General features: G+C 43.5%; 1 protein-coding gene across 1 annotated transcript; it reads right to left on the bottom strand.

Annotated features, from left to right (window-relative positions):
• Positions 1–2302: 2302 nt before the first annotated feature.
• LOC135218233 (collagen alpha-1(I) chain-like) lies at positions 2303–21655 on the bottom strand. The gene is made up of 4 exons (XM_064254387.1): positions 21597–21655; positions 4634–4961; positions 3459–3896; positions 2303–3421 (listed from the first exon to the last, which is right to left on the bottom strand). The coding sequence occupies exons 1-4, from the start codon at positions 21653–21655 to the stop codon at positions 2303–2305; spliced, it is 1944 nt and encodes a 647-aa protein (XP_064110457.1).
• Positions 21656–25477: the final 3822 nt, after the last annotated feature.

Here is a 25477-nt window from a genome sequence, read left to right as displayed (position 1 = left end):
TCCGCCCGCCACGCGTCCCGGGGACGGGCGGGGCCTCCGCCCGCCAGGCGTCCCGGGGAGGGCGGGCGGGCCTCCACCCGCCAGGCGTCCCGGGGACGGGCGGGCCTCCGCCCGCCAGGCGTCCCCGGGGCCGGCGGGCATCTGCCCGCCAGGCGTCCCGGGGGGACGGCGGGCCTCCGCCCGCCAGGCGTCCCGGGGGCCGGCGGGCATCCGCCCGCCAGGCGTCCCGGGGGCCGACGGGACTCAGCCCGCCAGGCGTCCCGGGGGCCGGCGGGCCTCCGCCCGCCAGGCGTCCCGGGGGCCGGCGGGCCTCCGCCCGCCAGGCGTCCCTGGGCCGGGCGGGCCTCCGCCCGCCAGGCGTCCCGGGGCCGGGCGGGCCTCCGCCCGCCAGGCGTCCCGGGGACGGGCAGGCCTCCGCCCGCCAGGCGTCCCGGAAACGGGCTGGCCTCCGCCCGCCAGGCCCGTCCCGGGGAGGCGCCTCCGCCCTGCCAGGGGCCCGGGGAGGGCGGGCCTCCGCCTGCCAGGCGTCCGGGCACGGGCGCCTGCCTGGCGGGCGCCCCGGGTAGCCTGGCGGGCCGCTGTCCGCCCCCCCGGGACGCCTGCGGGCCGCTTCCTGCCCGTCCCCGGGACGCCTGGCGGGCCTCTTCCTGCCAGCCGGTCCCCTCCCCGGGACGCCTGGCGGGCCTCTGCCCGCCTGTGTCCCGGGACGCCTGGCGGGCCTCTGCCCGCCGGTCCCTGGGACGCCTGGCGGGCCTCTGCCCGCCGGTCCCCGGGACGCCTGGCGCCTCTGCCGCCGGTTCCCATGCGACGCCTGGCGGGCATCTGCCCCGCCGGTCCCCGGACTTCTGGCGGGCCTCTGCCCGCCGGTCCCCCGGGACGCCTGGCGGGCCTCTGCCTGCCGGTCCTGGGACGCCAGGCGTCCCGGGGACGGGGGGGCCGGCCTCCGCCCGCCAGGCGTCCCGGGGATCGGGCGGGCCTCCGCCCGCCAGGCGTCCCGGGGTACAGGCGGGCCTCCGACCCGCCAGGCGTCCCCCCGGGGACGGGCGGGCCTCACGCCCGCCAGGCGTCCCGGGGACGGGCGGGTCCTCCGCCCGCCAGCGTCCCGGGGGCGGGGGCCGGCGGGCCTCCGCCCGCCAGGCGTCCCGGGGTCGGGGCGGGCGGGCCTCCGCCCGCCAGGCGTCCCGGGGACGGGCGGGCCTCCGCCCGCCAGGCGTCCCGGGGACGGGCGGGCCTGCTCCCGCCAGGCGTCCCGGGGGCCGGCGGGCCTCCGCCCGCCAGGCGTCCCGGGGGCCGGCAGGCCTCCGCCCGCCAGGCGTCCTGGGCCGGGCGGGCCTCCGCCCGCCAGGCAACCCGGGGCCGGGCGTGGGCCTCCGCCCGCCAGGCGTCCCGGGGACGGGCTGGCCTCCGCCCGCCAGGCGTCCCGGGGACGGGCGGGCCTCCGCCTGCCAGGCGTCCCGGGGACGGGCGGCCTCCGCCTGCAGGCGTCCCCGGTAGCCTGGCGGCCGCTGTCCGCCCGTCCCCGGGACGCCTGGCGGGCCGCTTCCTGCCCCCCGTCCCTGGGGACGCCTGGCGGGCCTGGGCTGCCCCGCCCGGTCCCCCGGGACGCCTGGCGGGCCTTCTGCCCGCCGGTCCCCCTCGCCTGGCGGGCCTCTGCCCGCCCGTCCCCGGGACGGGCTTGGCCCCCAGCCTCCTCGTCCGGCCCCCGGGACGCCTGGCGGGCCGGGAGGCGGAGGCCGTCCCGGTCCCCGGGACGCCTGGCGGGCGGAGGCCCGCCGGTCCCCGGGACGCCTGGCGTCGGGAGAGGCCGGTGCCACGGTCGAAGCCGGTCCCGGGACGCCTGGCGTGAGGCCCGACCAGTCCCCAGGACGCCTGGCGGCGGAGGCCCGCTGGTCCTCGGGACGCCTGGCGGGCGGAGGCCCAGCCCGTCCCCGGGACGCCTGTTGGCCAAAGCCGCACGCGGTCCCCGGGACGCCTGGTGGGCGGAGGCCCCGCCCGTCCCAGGGACGCCTGGCGGGCGTAGGCCCGCCCGTCCCCGGGACGCCTGGCGGGCGGAGGCCCGCCCGTCCCCGGGACGCCCGGCGGGCGGAGGCCCGCCCGTCCCCGGGATGCCTGGCGGGCGGAGGCCCGCCCGTCCAGGGAAACCTGGCGGGCCTTGCCCACCCATCCAGGGACACCTGGTGGGCGTCGCCCGCCCGTCCCGGGACACCTGGCGGGCCTCGCCCGCCTGTCCCGGGACACCTGGCGAACCTTGCCCACCCATCACAGGACAACTGGCGGGCTTCACCTGGACGTCCCGGGACACCTAGCGGGCCTCGCCCGCCCGTTCCGGGTCGCCTGGCGGGCCGCTCCCGCCCGTCCCAGGACTCCTGGAAGGCCGTGACCGCCCAACCCGGGACGCCTGGCGGGCCTCTGCCCGCCCGTCCGGGACGCATGGCGGGCCTCGCCCACCGTCCCGAGAAACCTGGCGGCCCCGGCTGACCAGTCCCAAGACACCTGGCGGGCCACAGCCCGCCCGTCCCCGGGACGCCTGGCGGGCCTCTGCCCGCCCGTCCCTGTGACTCCGGTGGGCTGCGGCCTGCCCTCCCCGGGTGCCTGGCGGGCCCTCTGCCCGCCCGTCCCCGGGACGCCTGGCGGGCGCAGGCCGCCCGTCCCCGGACCCGCCTGGCGGGCGGGCAGGCCCGCCCGTCCCCGGACCTGGCGGGCGGAGGCCCGCCCGTTCCCGGGACGCCTGGGGGGCGGAGGCCGCGTCCCCGGAAGCTTGGCGGGAGGAGGCCCCGCCCGCCCTCCCCGGGACGCCTGGCAGGCGGAGGCCGCCCGTCCCCGGGCCCCGCCTGGCGGCGGAGGCCCCGCCCGTCCCCGGGTCGCCTGGCGGGCGGAGGCCCGCCCGTCCCCGGGACGCCTGGCGGGCGGAGGCCGCCCGTCCCCGGACGCCTGGCGGGCGGAGGGCCGCCCGTCGCCTGGCGGGCGGAGGACCCGCCCCGTCCCGGGACCCGCCTGGCGGGCGCAGGCCCGCCGTCCGGGGACGCCTAGGCGTAGGCCAGGCCCGTCCTAGGAACGCCTGGCCCCGGAAGGGCGCAGCCCCGGGCCCGTCCCCGGGACCCGCCCTTGGCCTGGCGGGCAGGCCCCGCCCGTCCCCGGGACCGCCCTGGGGCGGGTGGCCCCGGGAGGGGGCGCAGGCCCCGCCCGTCCCCGACCGCCCTGCCTGGGCGCAGGCCGCCCGGGCCCGTCGAGGACCTGGCTGGTGCAGGCCCCGGCCCGTCCCGGGACCCGCCCTGCTGGGCGAGGCCCGCCCGTCCCCAGGACGCCTGGCGGGCGGAGGCCCGCCTCCCAGGACGCCGGCGGGCGTAGGCCCGCCCGTCCCCGGGACGCCTGGCGGGCGGAGGGACGCCTGGCGGGCGCAGGCCCGCCCGTCCCCGGACGCCTGGCGGGCGATAAGCCAAGCCCGTCCTAAGGGACGCCTGGCGGGTGCAGCCACCGCCCGTCCCCGGGACGCCTGGCAGGCGCAGGCCTCCCGTCCCCTGGACGCCTAGGCGGCGGCCGCAGGGCCCGCCCGTCCCCGGGACCGCCTTGGCGGGGCCCCCGGGAGGCCGCCCGTCCCCGGGACGGCCTGGCGGCGGTAGGCCCGCCGTCCCCGGGGACCCGCCCTGGCGGATCGCGGAGGCCGCCCGCGACGCCTGGCGGTTGCCCCGGGAGGCGGCCCCCGCCCGTCCCCGGGACGCCTGGAGCCCGGGCAGAGGCCCCCCGCCCCGCCCGTCCCCCGGGACGCCTGGCGGGCAGGAGGCCCCGCCCGGTTCCCGGACCCGCCTGGCGGGCGGAGGCCCGCGTTCCCCGGGACGCCTTGGCCCCGCCCTTGCGCCTCCCGTCCCGGGACGCCTGGCGGGCCTCGCCCGCCGTCCCTTAAGAAAGTAACACCTCTGTTTAACCTTAGAACCAGAATATGCCACTGAATCCTTTCAATTCTCCAGGGGCTTCTCTGAATCCTCTGCTTCTTATCCTGGCACTCCACAAATCTTCTCTGAATACTCTGCTTCTTCTTCTGACGCTCCCTGAATCTTCTCTGAATCCTCTGCTTCTCTTGGCACTCCACCAATCTTCTCTCAATCCTCTGCTTCTCCTGACACTCACCAATCTTCTCTGAATCCGCTGCTTTTCCTGGCACTCCACCAATCTTCTCTGTATCTTCTGCTTCGAATCCTGGCACTCCACCAATCCTTACATTTACCTTTCCCTTTCAGGAATCAATAAAACTCTTACAAAACATTTTATACTTATTTCCCTCTAACTTTCATATCCTTCAACGATTAACGAAGCAAACTTATTACATATAAATATCAAACCTTCCATATAAAATAAAGTATTGCAGTTCACTCCTAAAATCCATTGCAAACTAAAATCAATTCTAACACATGGATTTATGAAAGAAGTCCTTTAAATTCGAGTTAAACTCGAATTATTATGTAAATAACAAAATTTGCTGCAAAAAAAATAATGTGTAAATGAAAATCGCAGTTTGTAAATAAACTTTATTGATTAAAAAAAAAAAAAAAAAAAAAAAAAAAAAACTTTTCCATACAACAAACATTCTCCTCAAATTTTTGACATCTGAGCCCTCTTCGCAAAGGCCAACTTAGACTTGGTCGCGCCATTCCTTGAACATGGACAGCTGCTCCTTCATTTTCCAGGCTCTGTAATTTCCCTGGTGGTTCTTCAGCTGGCAAACCGATTTCTCCTTCGCTCCTCGCAGCTGTCGAACCTCATCTTCCAACTGGTCGTTCCGTTCGCCCTGGACACCGGTGTTCCTATCCAGCGACTTGAAGCGATGATTCCCTTCCTTTAGAAGGCACCTCAGCTCGTTTCTCTTCAGTTTCGCAACCTGAACTTCACAATGTAGTACACACGTTTCCTTCGTGATATCTTCCACTTCCTTCTGCAGGAGCTGGAACCTGACCTCGGCTTCTTTCCTGTCGGATTAGCGCTTTTCGTTCCTGGACGAGCCTCGCCATCCGCGCCGCTTCTTCGGTCTATATCTGCACGTCCTTCTCCTTCTTCACTTGATCGTTCTCCTTCAGAAACAACGTCTCACCTTCGAATAAGTGGGCCCTTTCTTGCCAGGCCTGTTGTTGCAACACCCCATGAGTTATCTGGATCACACGAGTGCTTTCTTCCTTTCCGCCCGCCTTCTGAATATCTTCATTGTAGTCAAGCCTCTGTTGCAGCTGAAAAATGATCCTGTCCAAGTTCATTGCTGCTCTCTCTGGTACTGTGTGGTGTCTCGCAAGGCCGAAATTCTCTCGTTCAATTCCATTTCCTTGGCCTGTTCACCTCCATCATCAGTATTAGGAGGAACCTCACCAGTGAATAGGCAGCCTATAAACAACATGGCTATCCTTGCGTTAGACTTCTCTCCGTATTTCAGACAACATCTAGACAATAACGTCACACAACAGCTGCTGCCAAGGCAGGCCAAGTAAGGCCACATTTTCTTCAAACTGGAGTACCCAATTCATATACTCTCCTCTATATCCCTCTCTTTTTCCTTGATTTTTCATTTCACAAGAGATATTTTCGATTTATCAAAATATAGCAAGAAACATTCTGAAAGATTTCCAATCATGCCTTTTTTCTAGGTGTTATAAATTTCTGCAGTTCTCTCTCTCTCTCTCTCTCTCTCTCTCTCTCTCTCTCTCTCTCTCTCTCTCTCTCTCTCTCTCTCTTTTTACGGGATCTTTTTGCAGTACGCATCTTTTTTGTTTGGTCTCTTATCGTCTTATCTATTAAAATATATTTAGGGATTTTCCTTTATTTACCTTTTTGTCTACAAGAAAAACAATACTAACTACAGGCGGGCAATTGGAACTGAGCAAAAAATTACCATTTTTCTAAGCTACGTTTTATTGTTATTGGATTTAACCAAATAACTAAAAGATATCATTTTAAATGAATTAGCCGAGACATCAAGAGAAATATTATATATTATATATAATAATCAACTACTCAACCATAATATTTTGATTTTCAAAAAACTATAGGTAAGTTTTAAGATTTTTTAAATTTATATCATATGCATACAAAGAAAGGTAAAACGAAATTTAATTATACTAAATTTTGTCCTATATAAAGTGAAAATCAGGTATAAAGGAGTACAATTTTATTTGAGCATAACTTGATTCGTAAATTGAAATTCAATATAGAAATAAAGCAGAAAATCCTAACAGCCCCATTTCTATAACACAAATGTAAATAATACTGTTTAATACGGACGATAATGACCAGCCCAAATTACAAATACCCTATTTTTAAAAACAATTACAGAGTCAATAATGTCGTCAAATAATAAATCAACAATGAAAATGACATGACATGCAAGGTTAAGAAAATGTATTGTAGAAGCGTGCTTGATAAAGAAAAAAAAAAAAATCTGAGTAAAACACGTTCCAGGGAAATCAAATACATAACCCACACTTCTGTTACATAATATAAACTGTAGATTCCATACCTGATCGTCTGTGTGAGGTCACAGATGCAGATGGAGGTTGGACATCCTACTCAATGTATATTATCATAAAAATAATAATGATAAAATATTGACACTAGCTCACGTGTTTTTAGTTATGTTCCTTTTACTTGATTACCAGTTAATGCTAATGTTTTGGAAGATCATGCATATTTTCATAGGTTTTAAAGTGAAAAGTAATATTTATATATCTCAAAATTAAATGAAAAAAAAAAGTGATATTTGTTCAAATTTATCTGCCAGATTGTCGGAAAAATGTGATGGTTTTTTAGTTTAACATTTAGTCAAACTGAAATAAGCCTTAAATTTTGAACATAGAAGGCTTTGTAAATATCACTACTTTTATTTTGTTATTTTGAAATAAAGGGAATTACAAAACGCGCTTCATTCCAAGAAAAGAAGGAAAACAGATTAAGGTAATAAAGTTGAGACAGAATAAGAGCACAGCAGTTAAGAAACTAAGGCTAGATTATTAAAAGGGGGTCCAAAAGGTAGAAGAAATAAGCCCTGATAGAATTAGTGGAGGTAAAAGCTGCAGCCTACGAATGGCCATATACTAGGCAACTTAACTCTCCAATGCAAAGGTAGAAGCCAGTGGCTCCTAACCCTCCCTAAGACAGGAAATGGTCAGGGAACGGCAAGGACTATGGCAGTTGACTTTACAGGAGAGAAAAGTTACATTCCTACAAAAACATATTAACTCTTTTACACGTTAGAATTGGCTATAACTACATCGGCACTAGAAAACTACTTTGCTTCTTGAAACACAGGAATTGAGTTAAGTTATTTTCTATTATAATGCATCTTGAAAACAAGGATGAAAACAATATCCTTACTAAAGAAATATAGTTAAAATGGATAATGACCTCTATTTTGCAAACTTTAATAAGTTATCTCTCTCTCTTTCTCATTTCCCTACTCATCTTTGTCTTGTTATATTCTGTGGTTCTGTCTTTCTCTTTTCCACCAAATATGAACCTGTTATATTGGTGAAAGTATCCTAATATTTCATGTTGTTTTAATTACTAAAATTTAGTAAATAAAGAAAATTATATATAGCACAAATTTTTTTGTGTTATTGCCCACATCGCCCGCTTTCTCTATGAAGGTTGGCCCAATCATGAATTGTATAAGTATATAGACATGTATCTCTGTGTATGGTTGCTACCTCAATAAAGTAAGTGAACTGAAAATTTTGTATCGATCTCGTGGACAGTCATGTCAGTATATAAGATTTAATAATCTATAGGAAATGCCATTTCATAAATAATGAGTTCCTAAGCACTTTTAGTCTCATATTTATATCGCATATTTCCTTAAATGCACATTTTACACTCAAACCCAGTATCGTCAACAACAAAATGTTTACGACCACTCTCTTAATTAACGTTAATAGATTAAGGATACTTTACTCTATGCTCAAGAAAACTATCTGCTGCCCACTCCTCCTTCCTTGTCCTGACGGCGCAACATCTATTGGATGCTCCGTTAGTTACTTGCTCAACTGCTCCGGGGTTTCATAGTCGCGGATTCGTGTTCACTCTGGATCAGCGGAGGGAACGAACATATTGTGCGTGACAAGTACAGTTGGCCACAGGTTTACCTGGTATACACCGTCTTGAGAGACTTCCCTCACCTTTCCTCCCCCTCCCTTCTCTCTCTCTCTGAATGTTACTAGTTTAAGTATATTTTGCACGATTTTTTTTTGTATCTATCTAATCTAATAATAATAATTTAAAATGTTGTATATATATATAACGATTCACGCTGTTGTTACCTGCCAGCAAGGCTGGCATTACCGGTACTGGTTACGGTACGGTTGATATTTATAGCCTATATGATACGGTACGGGTAATTACGCAACGACAATTTTACCGAAGTAACGGTACGGTACAGTTCAGGTACGGAAAAAATGTGCAAATTCCGTATCGTACTACCTTACCTTAGGCAATGGATATATTACTTTTGGTCTACGTTGAAAACAAGGGAACAATATTAATTAATTATTAATAATCATAACCAGTAATATAGCATTTTTTAACTATTATTATTAGCAGCAGCAGCAGTAGTAGTAGCTATTACTATTTTTGTCTTAAGATCAAAATTTGTTTTCTTTCTTTAGTGACTATTGACTTGGGTTATGAGTAAATGATTATAATTATTGGAGTAAGAGATATCTGCATGTATGGTGGAGTAGTAGAACAATAGACACTGTGATTGATGGTAAATCTACTGTTATACTTGTGTTTAGTTACCTCGTTCGCAAGCTTCATTTGGACTCAGGGCATCAGCCAGAAACTCATGATTCTCAAAAAAATGTTCTACACTGAAACTACGTCAGCACATTTCACAGAACTATCTCCAGGACATGACCAAGGTGCTCCAAAGTTATCTCGAAGACATAATTCTCCCAAACGATACTGTCCAATTATATAAAAAATTATCACCTATTCGGGACAAAAAACTACAATAAACTTGTAATTCAGCAATTATATGCCTCCAAAAATAAAATCTCCACAGGCCTCGTAATACAGTAATGCCTTTCGCCTCGAATTAGTCATGAAACCAAAAAGAAAGAACCACAGAACTTGGCTTGAAAAAACTCCAGGAATTCAACTCAAGAAAAAAATCATAACCACAAAAAAGGTCACCCGCCAAAGATTAATGCCATCTCCATAATACATATATATATATATATATATATATATTATATATTATATATATATATATATATATATATATATATATATAAAATCATCATCCTAATAATAACACCACTCCAGTGATATAGATATTTCCTCCATTTAATTAATGACCCCACGCGAAAAAAAATCATCCCCCCTCCAAAAAAATTTTCGTTAAATCATAACACCCCACGACATTACCCGAATTATATAAAACCCCAATGTCATCTATTCGGCTAGTGAAACCCCAAAAATTCAGCCCATATATCATACATGCTGGAATAATCACATGTTTATCATCACGTTTCTCAGCTAAAACAAAAATTTGCCGTATTTCAACACATCCCAACGTAAAATATTAACCCCGAAATCTTACGCCAAAACGCCGCAGATTTGCGCATAATAAGAAAAAAAACAGAAGAAGGAAATAAAAGAGAGAAAAAAAACGTAAAAGCATTCCGCCACCAAATTGCAAAAAACTGACAGCAAGAAAAAAAAGAAAAATAATGCAATTGCGCGACAATATATTAATCACCACAACCAATTCTTTTCAATTTCGAGATATGTGTTAACCTCGACTGACCTGTTTTTTCCTCTAAGATTACAAATCTGTTTCCAATTTTCTCTTCAATTATTTTAAAAGGACCTTCAAACTTCGGGCCTAGTTTGTAATTTAGCTCATTTCTCACGTTAAGTTTTAAAAATACCTTGTCTCCGACATTGATCTTGGGATCAGATGATTTACTATTACTCTTCTGTACCATATCTCTGGTTGTGGATTCGAGATTACGGCTGAGACAAGCGTGTCTCTCTCTCGCTGTGGATATCAACGCCTCGACCGTATCCTCCCCATGATGAGGCATAGTTAGCATTTTAATTGAATCACTAACCATAGTGTTAATACTATGTCTAACAACATTAACATATCTGTCCTAATTCTTATCATTACCACCTACAGTTATCCTGAGAGCCTCGAGCACTTTCCTGTTTGCTCGTTCGCACAACCCATTAGCCTCGGGTCTGTATGGAATAATTGTTACTTTCTGTATCCCCATGACGTCAGCTAAACATTCCAAGGTTTTGTTCACAAATTCCCTCCCGTTGTCGGTTGATAGAACTTCGGGTGAGCCATATCTGCAAATGATACCATTGAAAAACGCTATGGCTACTTCTTCGGCCGTTTTATGCTTAAGTGGGACAATTTCTACTATCCTTGTAAGTTCATCTATTATCACTAACAAGTACTTGTTCGCATATCTAGACTCACAAAAATTCCCTAAGATATCCATATGCATTCTCTGAAAAGGTCTGTAAGAACTTCTACTTTATTCCCCATCAATAAAATTTCAAAATGAACTAAGCTCGACACTATTGCAAAGGCTTCTTTATCTATGGTGGCCATGGACTTCTCGTTGCTGCCCTTTGTCCTGAACTTCCTGCTATAAAAAGCTATAGGATGAAATTTCCCATCGACCTTTTGCATAAGGCAAGCACCTATACCTTCCTGGCTTGCATCAGTCACGTAAAAGGTTCGCTAAAATCTGGAAACTTCAAAACAGGGGGATTCATTAGCGCGTCCTTGAGCTTTTGAAAACTCTCCGCCTGGGATTCCTTCCATTGAAATTGAACGTCTTCCGGAACACATCAGTTAGGGGAGCTATATTAGAGAACCCTTTCACAAACCTCCTGAAGAAACCAGCGATACCCAGGAATGACCTAATCTCTTTCTTTGATCTGGGGGTGCGAAAATTCGCTATTGCTTTGACTTTATCGTCATTTACTCTAACCCCTTCCTTAGATATGACGTGGCCTAGATATGTGATCTGCTTTTTCAAGAACGAGCACTTGGCTAGCTTGATTTTCAACCCCGCTAATCTAAGCCTCCTAAGTACTTCTGTAAGCACTTCCAGGTGTTGCGCGATCGTGTCCGTTGTGATCAGGATGTCATCTATATACACAAAAACATTTTTGCCCAATAACCCGCGCAAAACTTTGTTCACCAACCTGGTAAAAGTCATCGGACTGCCCGATAAACCGAAAGGCATTCGGGTAAATTCATAGTGTCCCTTGGGCACTGAAAAAGCGGTATATTCCTTGTTACTCTCACTAAGAGGGACTTGTAAGAAACCCTGCGCCAAATCAGTTGAGCTATAAATATTATGTCCCCCAATTTCAACAAAAAGATCTGGTATGCACGCGACTGGGTAACGGTCAGGGATCGTCTTCTCATTTAAACGTCTAAAATCGACGCATACACGGACAGAACCGTCTTTCTTAGGCACCGCTAACAGGGGAAAGTTGTAAGGAGACACGCTGGGTCTAATGATTACTTCTTCTTCCCATCTAAAAACCTCTTTCTCTACCTGTTCTCTGATTTTGAAAGGTATGCGATATGCAGGAATATAAATAGGTTTTGTGTTACTCTCCAAATTTACCTTATGCTCTAACACATTAGTCAACCCCAATTTATCACCTTTTAAGGCTACCTTATCCCCAAATTCTGCCAAGAGCCCGCTTATCGCTTCAACGTGTTCGCTATAATCCGCATTAGCTAAATGTTCTCTAAATGTTCGTTTCCTTGATTGCATTTCTGCCTCCGAAAACTCAGGTTTCCCCTCTACGATAGCCACTGAACCACTATCACAACTCCAATCTTGGAAATTCAATATATATATGTGTTTTTCTGGTATCTCCTAACTGTATCATTACAGTTTAGCAACTCTAACCACGTAAACCCATCCTTGGATACACTGTTCACCGATGCCGTGCTAACAACCCCTCTAAGCTTTTCGCTATTTTCAATACACACACATCTGTGGGTTTTCTCATTTCCTTCAATTTAACTTTTACCATAGTCTTTGAACCTGGTAGTAGCATAATATCTTCGGATAAAACACCTCTATATTTGTGGTTAGTACCTCCCCATTCCACCGCTCCATACACATTACCACCCTCAGTATCATCCCCAGCATTGTTAGTATCAGTAATAACATCCATATTAGTATCATCACCACCTTTGTTATCACTGTGAACTCTGATAGAACCCCCGTAATCATTTCCCATATCAGCAACGTGGGTTTTAATATTACCTTTCTCCATAACACTCGTATCACCGCCATTAATACCACCGAGCACATCTCTTTCAATAACCTCCATGTCCTCCATTCTATTCACGTCCTCATAAGGCAGAAAAGTACCTGGTATCCCGACTGTTATCCCATTAGCACCCGCATGGATCGAAATCTTGTCTTCTACAAGCAGGATGACCCAGCAAAATTTTGTTGCCCAACGCAATTCCTTTCATTACTACAAATGGTTCTGTTAACACTCTGTCACCGAGAGTAAACTGTATTTGAACACAACCCAGGGTATTAAATCTATGGGCTTGCACATCACACACCGTCTCCGTTGAGGGTTGCAAAGGGTAGTTGGAAAACATGGATTGATGAAGTAGTAAACTGCATGGATGGTTATCGAACACGTTCATTTCATTCAATTTGTTGATGGTCATACGACACCAGTCTAGTCGTACCTATCGTTGCCAGCCAGCTGCTGCGGATTACTGGTGCTTTGAAAGAGATACTCCCGTGACGGCAGCGGATCGATTATAATCCATGTTCCATTTGGAAAACATTTTCATCCCCAGTGCGTGGAATATAAAATGATATATTCGGAGTTATCGCTTTTTGTTTAACGTTCTAGGAGAGAAAAATTATTCAGTCTAAATCTCACTTTAAAAGGGGATATAGGAAAGTATTGAAAATATCCTGAAATCCTTAATATGAAACTTAACTTTAATAATAATTGCAATCTTTAATTTATGATATTCAGTATATGGAATTGGGTAATAAATAGACGGCATTTCGATCTGTTGGCAATGCGATTGAGAATAAATACTGAATTTAAAATCTGTAACCCCAAAAAACCAAAGAATTACTTCACATCGCTTTAATTCATCATTATTTGCTTTGAGGAAGGGCAATATCTGAAAACTAGTGAAGACGAGTGGCTCAAGAGTGCATGGGAAGAAGGACTGATAAAAGTAGACGAAGACCCACAAATTTTCAGACAGGAGAATGATAAACGGAACAGAGGAATGCCACAACAGACCAATGTACGTACAATACATGAGACAGACTAAAGAACTGACCAGCGGAGAAACATGGCAGTGGCTACAGTGGAGAGAGCCCAAGAAGGATACAAGGAATGATAATAGCGGCACACGATCAGGCCCTAAGAACCAGATATGTTCAAAGAACGATAGATGGAAATAACATCTCACCCATATGCAGGAAGTGCAGTATGAAAAACGAGACCATAAACCTCATAGCAAGCGAATGTCCGGCACTTGCACAGACAGAACCAGTACAAAAAGAGGCATGATTCAGTAGCAAAAGCCCTCCACTGGAACCTGTGCAAGAAACACCAGCTACCATGCAGTAATAAGTGTTAAGAGCACCAAGCCGAAGGAGTGATAAAAAGATTCTCTGGGCAAAGATCCTCTGGGACTGTGGCATCAGAACAGAAAGGGTGATAACGTGCAAGTAGACCAGACGTGACGTTGATTGAAAATGAAGAAGAAAGTGTCACTCATTGATGTCGCAGTATAATGGGACACCAGATTTGAAGAGAAAGAAAGAGAAAAAATGGATAAGTATCAAGATCTGAAAATAGAAGTAAGAAGGATATGGAATACACCAGTGGAAAATGTACCCATAATCATAGGAACACTAGGCATGATACCAAGATCCCTGAAAAGAATCTAGGAAAGCTAGAGGCTGAAGTAGCTCTAAGACTCATGCAGAGGAGAGTGTTCTTAGACACAGCGCACATAGTAAGAAAAGTAATGGTGATGGACTCCTAAGGAGGCAGGATGCAACCCAGAACCCCACACTATAAATACCACCCAGTCGAATTGGAGGACTGTGATAAAAAAAAAATAAATAAATAAATAAAAAATAACAGAAACGCTTCCCAACATATCCTCTTCGAATAATAAGTTCAGGGTCAGTAGTACTTGATAAATCTTTAGAAATTATTGTACGTAATTCCGCTTCTACAAAAAGTTGATAAATTAAAAAAAAAAAAAAAAAAAAAACAAAAAAAAAAAACAAAAAAAAAAAAAAAAAAAAAAAAAAAATATTCCACCTGGGCGTCACCTAGCAAAGCCCGGAAAAGCTGATGGCACTTTAGGGATAAATGAGGCTCATATTTCTTATAATGAGAAACCCATCCTTTGTCGTAGGTCTGTGATCGTTTATAACTGACAGCGAAACTCATAAATAAATTTTTGATGAGGTCATAAATTTTTATTAGGCGCCAACGGTAATTAACTTGGATTTTTCTCCATCTTTGATCCCTATTTTTGCCGTTATTATTCATGAGAAATTTTTGGCACCGATATTGACTTATATAAGGTGAAATGATAGCTAGAAAAGTGTACATACACACACACACACACACCCGCGGTTGCACCGACAGTTTCAATTTCATACGCATGTTTATAATCAAATATATATATGATAGATAGATAGACAGACAGATAAACTTAGAATATATTATATATAATATATTATATATATATATATAATATATATATATTATATATATTATATATATATATATATATATATATATATATATATATATATATATATATATACTGCTTGTGTATCGCGTAACCTTTGCTTCGTTCTTATCGTGGTTAAAATGAATACATTTGTAGGCGGCTTAAAAGTCAGGCAACATCATTTCCATTTCACTTTACTGACAGAATATACCCTTGCTTAATTCTAGATTGTTATAACTTTCATGTGCTTTTCAAATAGAATGAGTTTCATGTTGGAAATGACGCAGCCAAATTCTACATTTTTACTTTTCCGTTTTCAGTGTATTTTTTTTTTTTTTTTCAGCTTTGCATGTTCGTCCAAATGTCTCGTGAACTCAAAATGCTAAATGTCAAATTTTGTCGCCTCGTGACTTACTTTATAATAGACTCCTCGTAAAAAAATCTTTCGTTCGGCTCATGAATGAATTGCGAGTACTTGATTTTTGAAGTCTCACTGGTCACGAAATGTGACGTGACGTGTCTTCAAAACAAAAAAAAAAAAAAAAAAATTAAGCATCATCCAAGAAATAGTCCTATCATTTAGGATATTCTTTTCTTATATTAAACTTTTTGTCAAATCGTTAATATCTTTGAGGAATCAGAGTTGCTTTGGAACAAACAAGTAGGAGCATCACTGATGCTGTGGTCTGAAACTAAAATCTGTTCCCGCCTACATATTTCATCAAATTTTGCTGTTGAAATGTGTGATCCCTAAATGCAAAGGAAATTAACATAAGTGTTTTCCTTTGCGATGAATTATTTGATGTCGTAATTTTACAGCCAATCTATAATTCGTTACGATACTTCATTTTCCATCTGGGTATGCTCTTTGAAGGCTCAGAGTAAATGAATGTACATTATCTCTTTTGATCTTGACAGGCCAGAGCCAGTGGCCGACTTAAAAAAAAAAAAGTTCGGAGCAAATCATTATACATTTATAATGTAAAGCGCATTGTGCAGTATCCCATTTCGTCCAAAGGCTTTTGCTGATAAAACATTCATGTTACAATATCCATAAAAAGACTCTTCAGTTGATGTAGAAGTAAAGAAAGTTAATGAATAATCATTACTAAGATTCTGTTAATAATTATCCTCATCGTATGAGATGTTCTGTGGTGTTTGTGCTTACTCTTATCTTAAATTATTTTTAATGACAGTTTTGATCATATATTTATTTTTCGTTGGAAAATGAAAGTTAAAATCATTCTTAGGTATTAGTATTTCACGTACAGGGAGGCGTTGTTACATGAAAAAAAGAAGAAGATTCAATCATCCCCTGCCAGCTTATCAATTTGTTTTCCTCCTTTTCGCTAACTCTTTAATCTAGTATAAAGGAGAGAGAGAGAGAGAGAGAGAGAGAGAGAGAGAGAGAGAGAGAGAGAGAGAGAGAGAGATTGGTTGCTACAGGGCGCGCAATGGAGATATTTGCAATGTTTCTGCAAAACAAAGCGAAGTAGTTTGATCTTTCATTTATATTAAACCTCAAGATACTATCTTTCCGAAAGGGGCTCACTCCAGAGAACAGATTAGTTATAGGTCACCGACTCATTCGTTGTTTAACTGGAAACATTGTTTAACCAAGGTATAAGATTTCAAGAACACAAAAGACTTCAATAACCTACACTTACACACTAAAGTTACATCACCATTTTTTAATTCCTTACTCAGTTTTTTTTCAGCTGTACTGTGCAGAAGTGGTGTATTTCTATTGAGTAGTATTACAGCATAACATTAAAAATCTCAGAGAATAAAGTTTTGTGTATAATATGAAACGAAAGAATGGAAGTGACAAAATGTTTATTATACTAAAAAATGTAATTATAATTCATTCACATCGTTCTGTCATGCCGAAAGAGGAAATGACGATGATTTGTTGCAAAAGTTGATATAGAGTCTATATCGACTTTTGTCTATATTATAGACAATCAGAGGCCCTCCTCCACTACTGAAAGTGCTTTTCCTTCTGCGATCTTCTAATAACTGAGAAATATCTAAACTTTCCCCCAGCCCGTCATCTTTTACCCTTCCACATCCTTGTAAACTAAAACACAGTTATCCATCCTTTGAACTGTGTTAACCTCTTTATCAGGTTTCCACTTTTACGTTGCTTTTGCAACAAGCTAACATTTACCATCAAGTTTTCAAACCATTCTGTCCTATATAAAGTTTCATCGATTTCAAATATCAGGTCAACCAAATGAAGATTACGTATATCCGATCAAAGGGTTTTTCTCAATATATTTGTTTCTTTTGTGAGTATGTTTTGATATTTTTTGGAAGATATATTTCCAGTGCCCAGGCGGTTTCGGTAAATACCTCTCCATGATATACATTTCATTTTCTAAGGGGTCCACAATAATAAAAAATTTTGAGAGTTCGTGTATGATTTTAAAACCCTTTACAAAAAGCTTTTGAATCCTTCCCTGGACTGAAGATGAACCCAGGGAAGGGTTGGAAAGCTTTTTGTAAAGAGTTTTAAAATTATTCACGAACTCTCAAAATTTGTTATGATCGTGGATCCCTTAGAACATTATATACTATCGCGATAAAGAGTTTTTCCCAACTAAATACATTTCATTCTCATTTAAAACAGGAATTTGATACGTGCCAAGAACACCTTCTCTATGCCTGCCAACTAATTTAGAATTTAAATTACCTGGAACCCAGTGTACACCTAAAGACATCGATCTTTGCTCTCGAAAAAATTGAATTAATACATTTTTCTGCTAACAAATGTAACTACCACAGTTCTACTCGGAGTATTTTAAGATCAGGAGATACGATTTATCATAATTTTATTAGCAATCTTTTTAGTTTTCTCTTAAAGAAAGCTATTTGAGAGGGCTATGTCTGTCTGTCCGCACTGTTTCTGTCCGCCCTCAGATCTTAAAAACCACTGAGGCTATAGGGCTGCAAATTGGTTAGTAGATCATCCATCCTCCATTCATTAAACATTCCAAATTGCAGCCCTAGAGTCTCAGTAGTTTTTATTTTATTTAAGGTTAAAGTTAGCCATAACCTTGCGTGTGGCAACGATATTATACCGAGACCACCAAAAGATAGATCTGTTTTCGATGCCCTTGACTTTACTCTGTACAGACAACTCGATTTCGCCTAAGAAACTTCGGAGCGTGTTTTACTTACTTTAATTATGGTCTTTATGTATATTGGTAAAACCGGGATAAAAAGATGCAATAAATATTGTGCTCATTAAAGATGCATCTTTTTATTATTTACACTGTTACGAAGAACGCAACATCCTCCCTCCACTTCTTCGCCACTCGTGGCTGAATTCTTTATCTGGCTCCATCCTTCCATCGGCGACAATGGCTGTAATCTCGGATGTTTTCTCTCAGACATTTCCTCTTTTCAGGGTCAACTGCAAAGAATTTTTTTCCCCCAGACGGAATCTCCTTTTTCTACAACGCCGGTTTCTAGATTGGATCCCTTTCGATTGAGACGTAGACAATGCCACATTTTGCCCGTCGTGTCCTTGACTTTGACAAATAACATCAGACATCACGCGACACCGAAGAAGGAATTGACTCTTTTTTTCCTTCTTCGTGTGATGAAAATAATGTCCTCAATTTACGTTTTGCTATTATTTTTCTTCTACTTTTTTCCCTTTTTTGTGGATATTTTTCCCTTCTTTGTCTGATGAAAATAATGTCCTAATTTTACGTTTTGCTATTATTTTTCTTCTAATTTTTCCCTTTTTTTGTGGATATTTTTTTTCCTTTGTCTGATGAAAATAATGTCCTCAATTTACGTTTTGCTATTATTTTTCTTCTAATTCTTTTTTCCTTTTTTTGTGGATATTTATCAGGCATAAACTTTTATGAGGCATTGTAATACGTAACATTTAATAGTAAAATGGTTATAATTTCTACGTAGCCTGAAAAACATGTTTTTAGTCTCTGTTCTTAAATTATGGAGCTCTATTTTCTTTCATTTTATTCTTTTTTTTCTTCTTACTTAGAGATTCAATGACAATTTGAGTGCTTTATCGACCGAAACGACCAAAAACATGTTTTTGTTCAAGAATTTCTTTGTTAAGAATTAAGTGTTTTTTTTCAGTCGCTTCTCAGAATAACAGAGGGGTCTCACCTTCTGCATTCAACTATAATTCAAATGTTACAGTAATTATAGGCTGTATTTACACAAGCTATTAATGGTTTGTGTTACACTCCCCTTCATTTATACACGCATTAAGGAGGTGTTTCTGAATACTAGTGGCATATTTGCTTTGAAATTTAGGACATGGGATCTAGTAATATATCACTGGTTTTTTATAATAGTAGACATCATCTATGTTACTGACTGATATAACAGCTCAGGTGCCTAAGTGTTTCCTCATCTACAATTCTATGTGTACTCCGGAAAATAGAATACTCAAGACTTAACCTTTAGTTGCAGTATTTAGTTCTTAGTACAATTCACCTCACTGGGTTCATAATGGTGTAGTGGAAGCAAAAACAATGAACCTTTCATGAAAAAATAGTTGAGTTTATTCAAGATTTACTGAAACAATGCCACCCTCGGGCACTAGTTAAACTATAGATTAAATTATCAAGAATGTTCCCCGGGAACATAAAAGGTTACCTTACTCTTGGGAACATCCCCCAGGAATATTCCGTGGTGACCTTTTCTATGGAACTATAAAAACCTTGAGTGAGCTCGTCTGAGAAATGATGAAGCATTGTTATCATCTACCTCTCTCTTTTCACAATATAAGTCAGGTTTGTGGCCTCCACCCACTCATAGAGAACAGAATTCTTACTGGGAAATTTTGCGTTTCGTCTGTGTATCTATTCATAAATTCTTATCAACATGTTTTGTCCCGTTACTACTTGTCTAGTACTGAAACATTCTGACCTTTGCAAGCAATTGTAATTTATCTTCTCATTATAACCCATACGCAAGAGGATATTGTATGAAGAGAATTCCTCACCTACATGGGATTTGCCTCCCTCTACTAAACAAGAACGAGCGCCTCAGTGGCGTGGTCGGTATGGTGTTGACGTGCCACCTCGGTGGGCTCGAGTTCGATTCTGAGGAGTGAGGGATATGTATTTCTGGTGATAGAAGTTCACTCTCGACGTGGTTCGGAAGTCTAGTAAAGCCGTTGGTCCCGTTGCTAAATAACCACTGGTTCCATGCAACGTAAAAACACCATACAAACAAACAAATCAAAAACAATCATAAGGAAGGAGAGGTTCTCATACCCACTTACATGGTACTTTTCTTTGAGTGTAAATTTTACCCCGATGTTTACCTGGAAAAAATCTCCATTCCCTTGGTTTGGAAGCCATTATGTGAGGAACTCATGTCATCAATCCCAGTGTTCAAGTTGAATGACGCTTGGGTCCTAATTGGCCGCCACTTTGGCCTCCCAATCAATCTTGGCATGGACGAATTACCTCTTAGTACCAGCAGAACATATTTCAGGGTAAAGAAATGGACCTCCAGATATGGAAAAAGAATCATTTTGAGCTCTCTCTCTCTCTCTCTCTCTCTCTCTCTCTCTCTCTCTCTCTCTCTCTCTCTCTCTCTTCTCATTTTCCCGTTTTTTTAATAATATATCTAATTTTTTCCCTTGTATTCTCAGTTCTTTTCATTTCTTATATACATCTCTCACGCTCATCTCTCTTTACCTAAATTTTTCATCTTTTTTGTAATTACCATTCATTTCATGGTTTTCTTCTTTCTCCATTTTCCATCCCCTCGAACCAAAATAGCTCCCACCGCACTGGATGACCTCCTCATTTAACAAGGATTTTCTTCGTTTATTTGGACTTTCTATGGGATTACAGTGACCAGTTCGTGTATGTGAAGCGCAGTGATTGTGTCAGCGACCAGTGTTTTTAGTAATTTGAAGTGTACATTGTTATTTTTTTTAGCTGTTAAAATTTCTTGGAGTTTACCTACTGGACTCCTGTAAATTTTTTTCTGAGCCGCGCATGCGCACTAGGCATCTTGTGACGTCAAAGGAACTTCATGGTATTGTTTCTTTCTATCAGAATCTAATATCGTAAATTACAAAGTATTTATCACTTTCCTGGACACTGTATTAAGATCCCATTATTCTTCACGCACTGTAAACATCAAATATGCCTACTAATAGCACACATATTGCAGGTGAAGAGACAGGGAGAGGTGGAGAAGAGAGAGACAAACCACCGTTGTCGTCGCTTTCAAAACCCAACACAACAAGTTTTAAGAGGGTACAAGAAGAGTGAATTGCAGAAACACTGTCACTCAGCTGGGACTTGGAGGTGTATGGACTATAAAGAAACCCTAATTGATAAACTGATCACTTATTATGGGAGTATTGAAGAAACACTTTCGCCGCCTGATGGCACCCATGAGATAGAAAATGAGAGACTAATCCCAAATTCGGCAGAACTACTTCACCGATTTGAGCGTTTGTTAGGGAAACTAAAGACAATTTTGTTTTTTATGTTGTGACAATTCCCTGGCAAGAGAAGGAAAGAAATAGAGGAGCTTAAAACTAAAACTTTATTTTGCTGAAGATACTATCAAACACTTAAATAAAAGAGAGCCTTCAGCAACAGAATAGATCGCGCTCCCGTCAAAACTCTGGCATCCATTTCGAATGAAGGAAATATATTACTTATTGGAGATTCTTGTTTAAAAGAAGTAAAGTCTAATGACCTCAACGATAAGGCTATGATCAGAACCCTCCCCGAAGCAATCTGGATCTACTAAAGTCCTGGATTAGGGAAAAACTGGAATTTTCACCGAAAGAATGCATCATCTACTGTGGTACTCAGGACCTGCTGACGAAGATGTAGCGTTGGAAAGAGTCCTCGATAACCTGGGCGTCATTGTGGCTGAACTCAAAGAGAAAAATAATGACATTGTAGTAAAGGTTTGTGAACTTGTTCCAGCTCTAGAAGCAAGACATGATTTGAATAGTAGAATAAACAATATAACTGTAAAATTGTTAGATGGTGTTACAGAAATGGTGTTGTTTTAATTGAGACACAAAGGTTTTTTAAGCTTGAACAGGCGATATTGATACAAATTGCTATGAAAACCAGGATGATAAAAACTATGATTTGCTAAATAGAATTGGTGCGGTTAGGTTGCTAGATGCAATTTCATCTATATGCTCAAACGACTTTCTCTGTTATAATTGGAAAGAAATCAAGTCAAATATATGTAATCTGAAAATAATAACTATAGGATTAATCATGTAAAGAGTAAAAGTAGCAACCTTATGATAAATCGGGAGGTAGGAAGGAAGGAATAAAAATAGGTTACATAGAAATAGCTATCAACACTCAAGGAATAATAATTATTATCGAGGTAGACTGGGTTATGGTAGAGACCAAACGCACTTTAGTAGTACAAATGCTATAGACAAGGACATGATAGAAGTAACAGAGAAGTTAACGACTACTATTATTCATATACCGAAAGAAATGGGTATGGGTGTTACAAATGTGGTGAATTTAATCACCCACCATCCGATTGTAGGTTCGACCATAAGGTTAGGTGTTACTCATGCCATGAATATGGACACAAAAAGCAAACAAATTGTCAGAAAAATATCCATTACTAGGACATAGGCAAGGCAAGTCAGTGCCATTGAGAATGCTAAATGTAATGATTTTTCTAAAAGTTGTACATATAAATGACCAATCAATACTTGGTCATATACTTGAAATACAGTTAATGCTAGAAGAACAAAAAATCGATATTTTATGTATTTAGTGAGACATGGCTGTATCCGTATATAAGTGATACTTTTATTCATATACTGAGTATAATATATATCGTGAGGATCATGGTCGAGGTGGAGGTGTATGTTTGTTTATAAGAATTATTTGAAAGTCCACCGAGCTGAAATTTGGGATCGAAAAAACAGGAGGGAGTGGAAGATAAGTGGGTCTCCGTGCAACATCGAAAATTTCCCTCTATTATTGTTGGGTGCGTGTTCCGCCATCCTAACGCTGCTGTTACCTCTTTTAACTATATTTCAGACGTCTTTAAGGAAGTAATTTTACGCAATAAGCCTGTTTCATTTACGGGATTTTAATGATGATCTGTTAAAAAAGGAGAACAAACTGGGTAAGTAAATTAAAAAAAACTTAAGATTTGACCAGATTGTAGATAAACCCCACACGAATCACTTCTACCTCAGCATCCTTATCGATCTAGTCATTACAAATGCTAAATATATGATAACAAAATCAGAGGTAACCCCTAGCTCAATAGCAGATCACGAGAATATTTTAACTTTGCTGAACGTTCGTAAACCGAAAAGGCAAACTATTTTTAAAACTTTTAGGTGCTTGAAAAATTACTCTCAAGAAACTCTGCTGCTCTTCTTATGAATAATGTTCACATATTGAATCAAATTTAAGTACCGATAACGTAAGTAAGCAAGTAGAAATTTTAACCAATGTTTTCACATCCTGTGTAGATATGTGCGCACCTGTGTTACTAGAGAAGTAAACTCGTCCCCCTGCCCCTTGGATTTCTGATACTATAAAAGAGACGATAATGGTAAGAGATAACGTGAAAAAAAAAAAACTAAAAAAACTCAAAGAGAAAATATTCAGCTTAGAGAAACTCATAAGGAACTGAAGAAAAAGGTAAACTCGATGTTAACTGATAGTAGTACTACAAACAAGTAATTTAAAAATGCTAAAGGTGGGACATGGCTGCTACGTGGAAGATTACTAATATATGCTTTTCAATGGAATAAACAGCGATACGAATAAGCTGAATTGTGATACCAAAGATGTTTTGCAACGTAAAGCTGAAGAGTTTAACGAATTCTTCGCAGAAGTGGGGAGAAAGACCTTTGAAAAAACACAGGAAGAACTGCATAACCGCATGCCTTTGAAAACAGACCCTATTATCCCTCACAGTAGAGTCGATAGTTTTTAAACCAAGCCAGTGGGACTGTAACACAGTAATCTTAGTCATTAAAGATTTGAAAGAAACTAACGCCTTTGGATCTGATGGTATTTGTTTACGTTTCATTAGAGATGGTTTATATGTTATTGCTTTTTACCTGACGATAATTATCAATACATCAGTTGTACTTATTCATATCCAGACATATCCGAAAATTTCCCATGTCGTTCCGCTCTTCAAAAGCGGGATGCCGACGATATCTCAAATTACCGTCCCATTTCCTTGCTACCTATTCTATCGAAAGTACTTGAAAAAATTATTGCAAATCAGTTTAACTGAATTTTTAGAGGAAAATAAACTAATCTCTTTAAGCCAACATGGATTCCGACCAAAATTGTCTACTGAAACAGCCCTGTTAAAATTATCTGACAAGATTTATGAAATATAGAACAACAAAAAAAAAGTTTCCTTACTTTTATTAGTAGATTTATCTAAGGCTTTTGATAGCGTGAATGGTGCCATATTACTGGAGAAATGTACGTTGATGAATATTGATCAGAGGTGGTTTAAGAGCTACCTTGAGAATAGGTTTCAGTCCGTCAGGCTAAATGGTACTGTATCATCGAAGAAAAATATTCAATTCGGAGTATCTCAGGGATCAATTCTCGGCCCTATACTTTTCATGGTATATGTTAATGATCTCGTGAGATCAATACCTGGCTGTTTTATAGTTCAATATGCTGATGACACGCAAATACTAATAGAAGGTGACATTAAGGATAATAGCCGACATGATTTGTAAGGCAGAAGACATTCTAAACAGGAGCTAAAGATTACTTTTTGAGAAATGGCTTACTTCTAAATGAGAAAAAGACACAGTTTATCATTATTGGATCCAGGCAATAGTTGTCACATATTGGAGATGAGGTACAGATATTTAATGAAATATAAGTTAAGCCAATGACGACTGTGAAAAATTTAGGTGTTCATTTCGATCGGTACATGAACTTTGTCTGTCACATAGACGAAATGTATAAAAAGGTAATGGGTACTCTTATATACTTAAATAGAGTAAAAGATCATTTTGAGTCAAGTACTCGCAAGATAGTCGTTCCAGTCGCTAGCTTTAAGTTTATAAAATATTGCTTAAAAGTTTGGGGATGTACTAACAAATCACAGCTACAAAGAGTACAAAAGCTGCAGAACTTTGCAGCAAGAGTGGCTGTGGCAACGTTAGAAGTTTGAACATGTAACTCCACATTTAAAGGAATTGGAAATGGTTGAAAAATAAGAGACCAGTATACTCTTGACATGTGCATTATGGTATATAAAGCTTTAAATAATAAAATTCCAGATTGGTTATACAGTTTACCCACCAGTATCTTTATTCAGTAATGTCACTACACGCCAAAGGGATGATTTGTATGTTGCAAGACATAAAACTAGTATTGGCTCACGGCAAATCAGAGTCCGAGGTCCAGTGTTTTGTATAATAAACAGCCACGTGAAATAAAAGAAGCTGGCTCTGTGTCTATTTTCAAGTCAAAACTAAGAGTTACTTTTAACAGAGTCTTAATTGTTCTTTTATATTAGTACTTTGTTCTTAGATTTTGATCTGGCCTTATTTTTATATGTTTTACTAACTGATGCTGCATTGTAGTTTTTAAATCCAGGTATCCTAATTCAACATGGGTTCTGAGTCTGTACATATTTGCTAAGACTTATTTATTGAAAATTTTATGACTATCTGATTTTTACTACATATCCTATCTTTTTAGA

Source organism: Macrobrachium nipponense, chromosome 9 (assembly GCF_015104395.2).
Source record: "Macrobrachium nipponense isolate FS-2020 chromosome 9, ASM1510439v2, whole genome shotgun sequence".
In the NCBI taxonomy this organism is placed as follows: domain Eukaryota; kingdom Metazoa; phylum Arthropoda; class Malacostraca; order Decapoda; family Palaemonidae; genus Macrobrachium; species Macrobrachium nipponense.
This window is presented reverse-complemented; position numbering and strand designations above follow the sequence as displayed.

Coding starts and splice junctions, on each gene's coding strand:
- LOC135218233 (XM_064254387.1), bottom strand. CDS start 21,655: ATGACGCCCAGGTTATCGAGGACTCTTTCCAACGCTACATCTTCGTCA. Junction 4,962..21,596: donor TCTTCGTCAGCAGGTCCTGA/GTACCACAGTAG, acceptor CTAATCCGACAG/GAAAGAAGCCGAGGTCAGGT. Junction 3,897..4,633: donor TCAAGGAATGGCGCGACCAA/GTCTAAGTTGGC, acceptor TACTTTCTTAAG/GGACGGCGGGCGAGGCCCGC.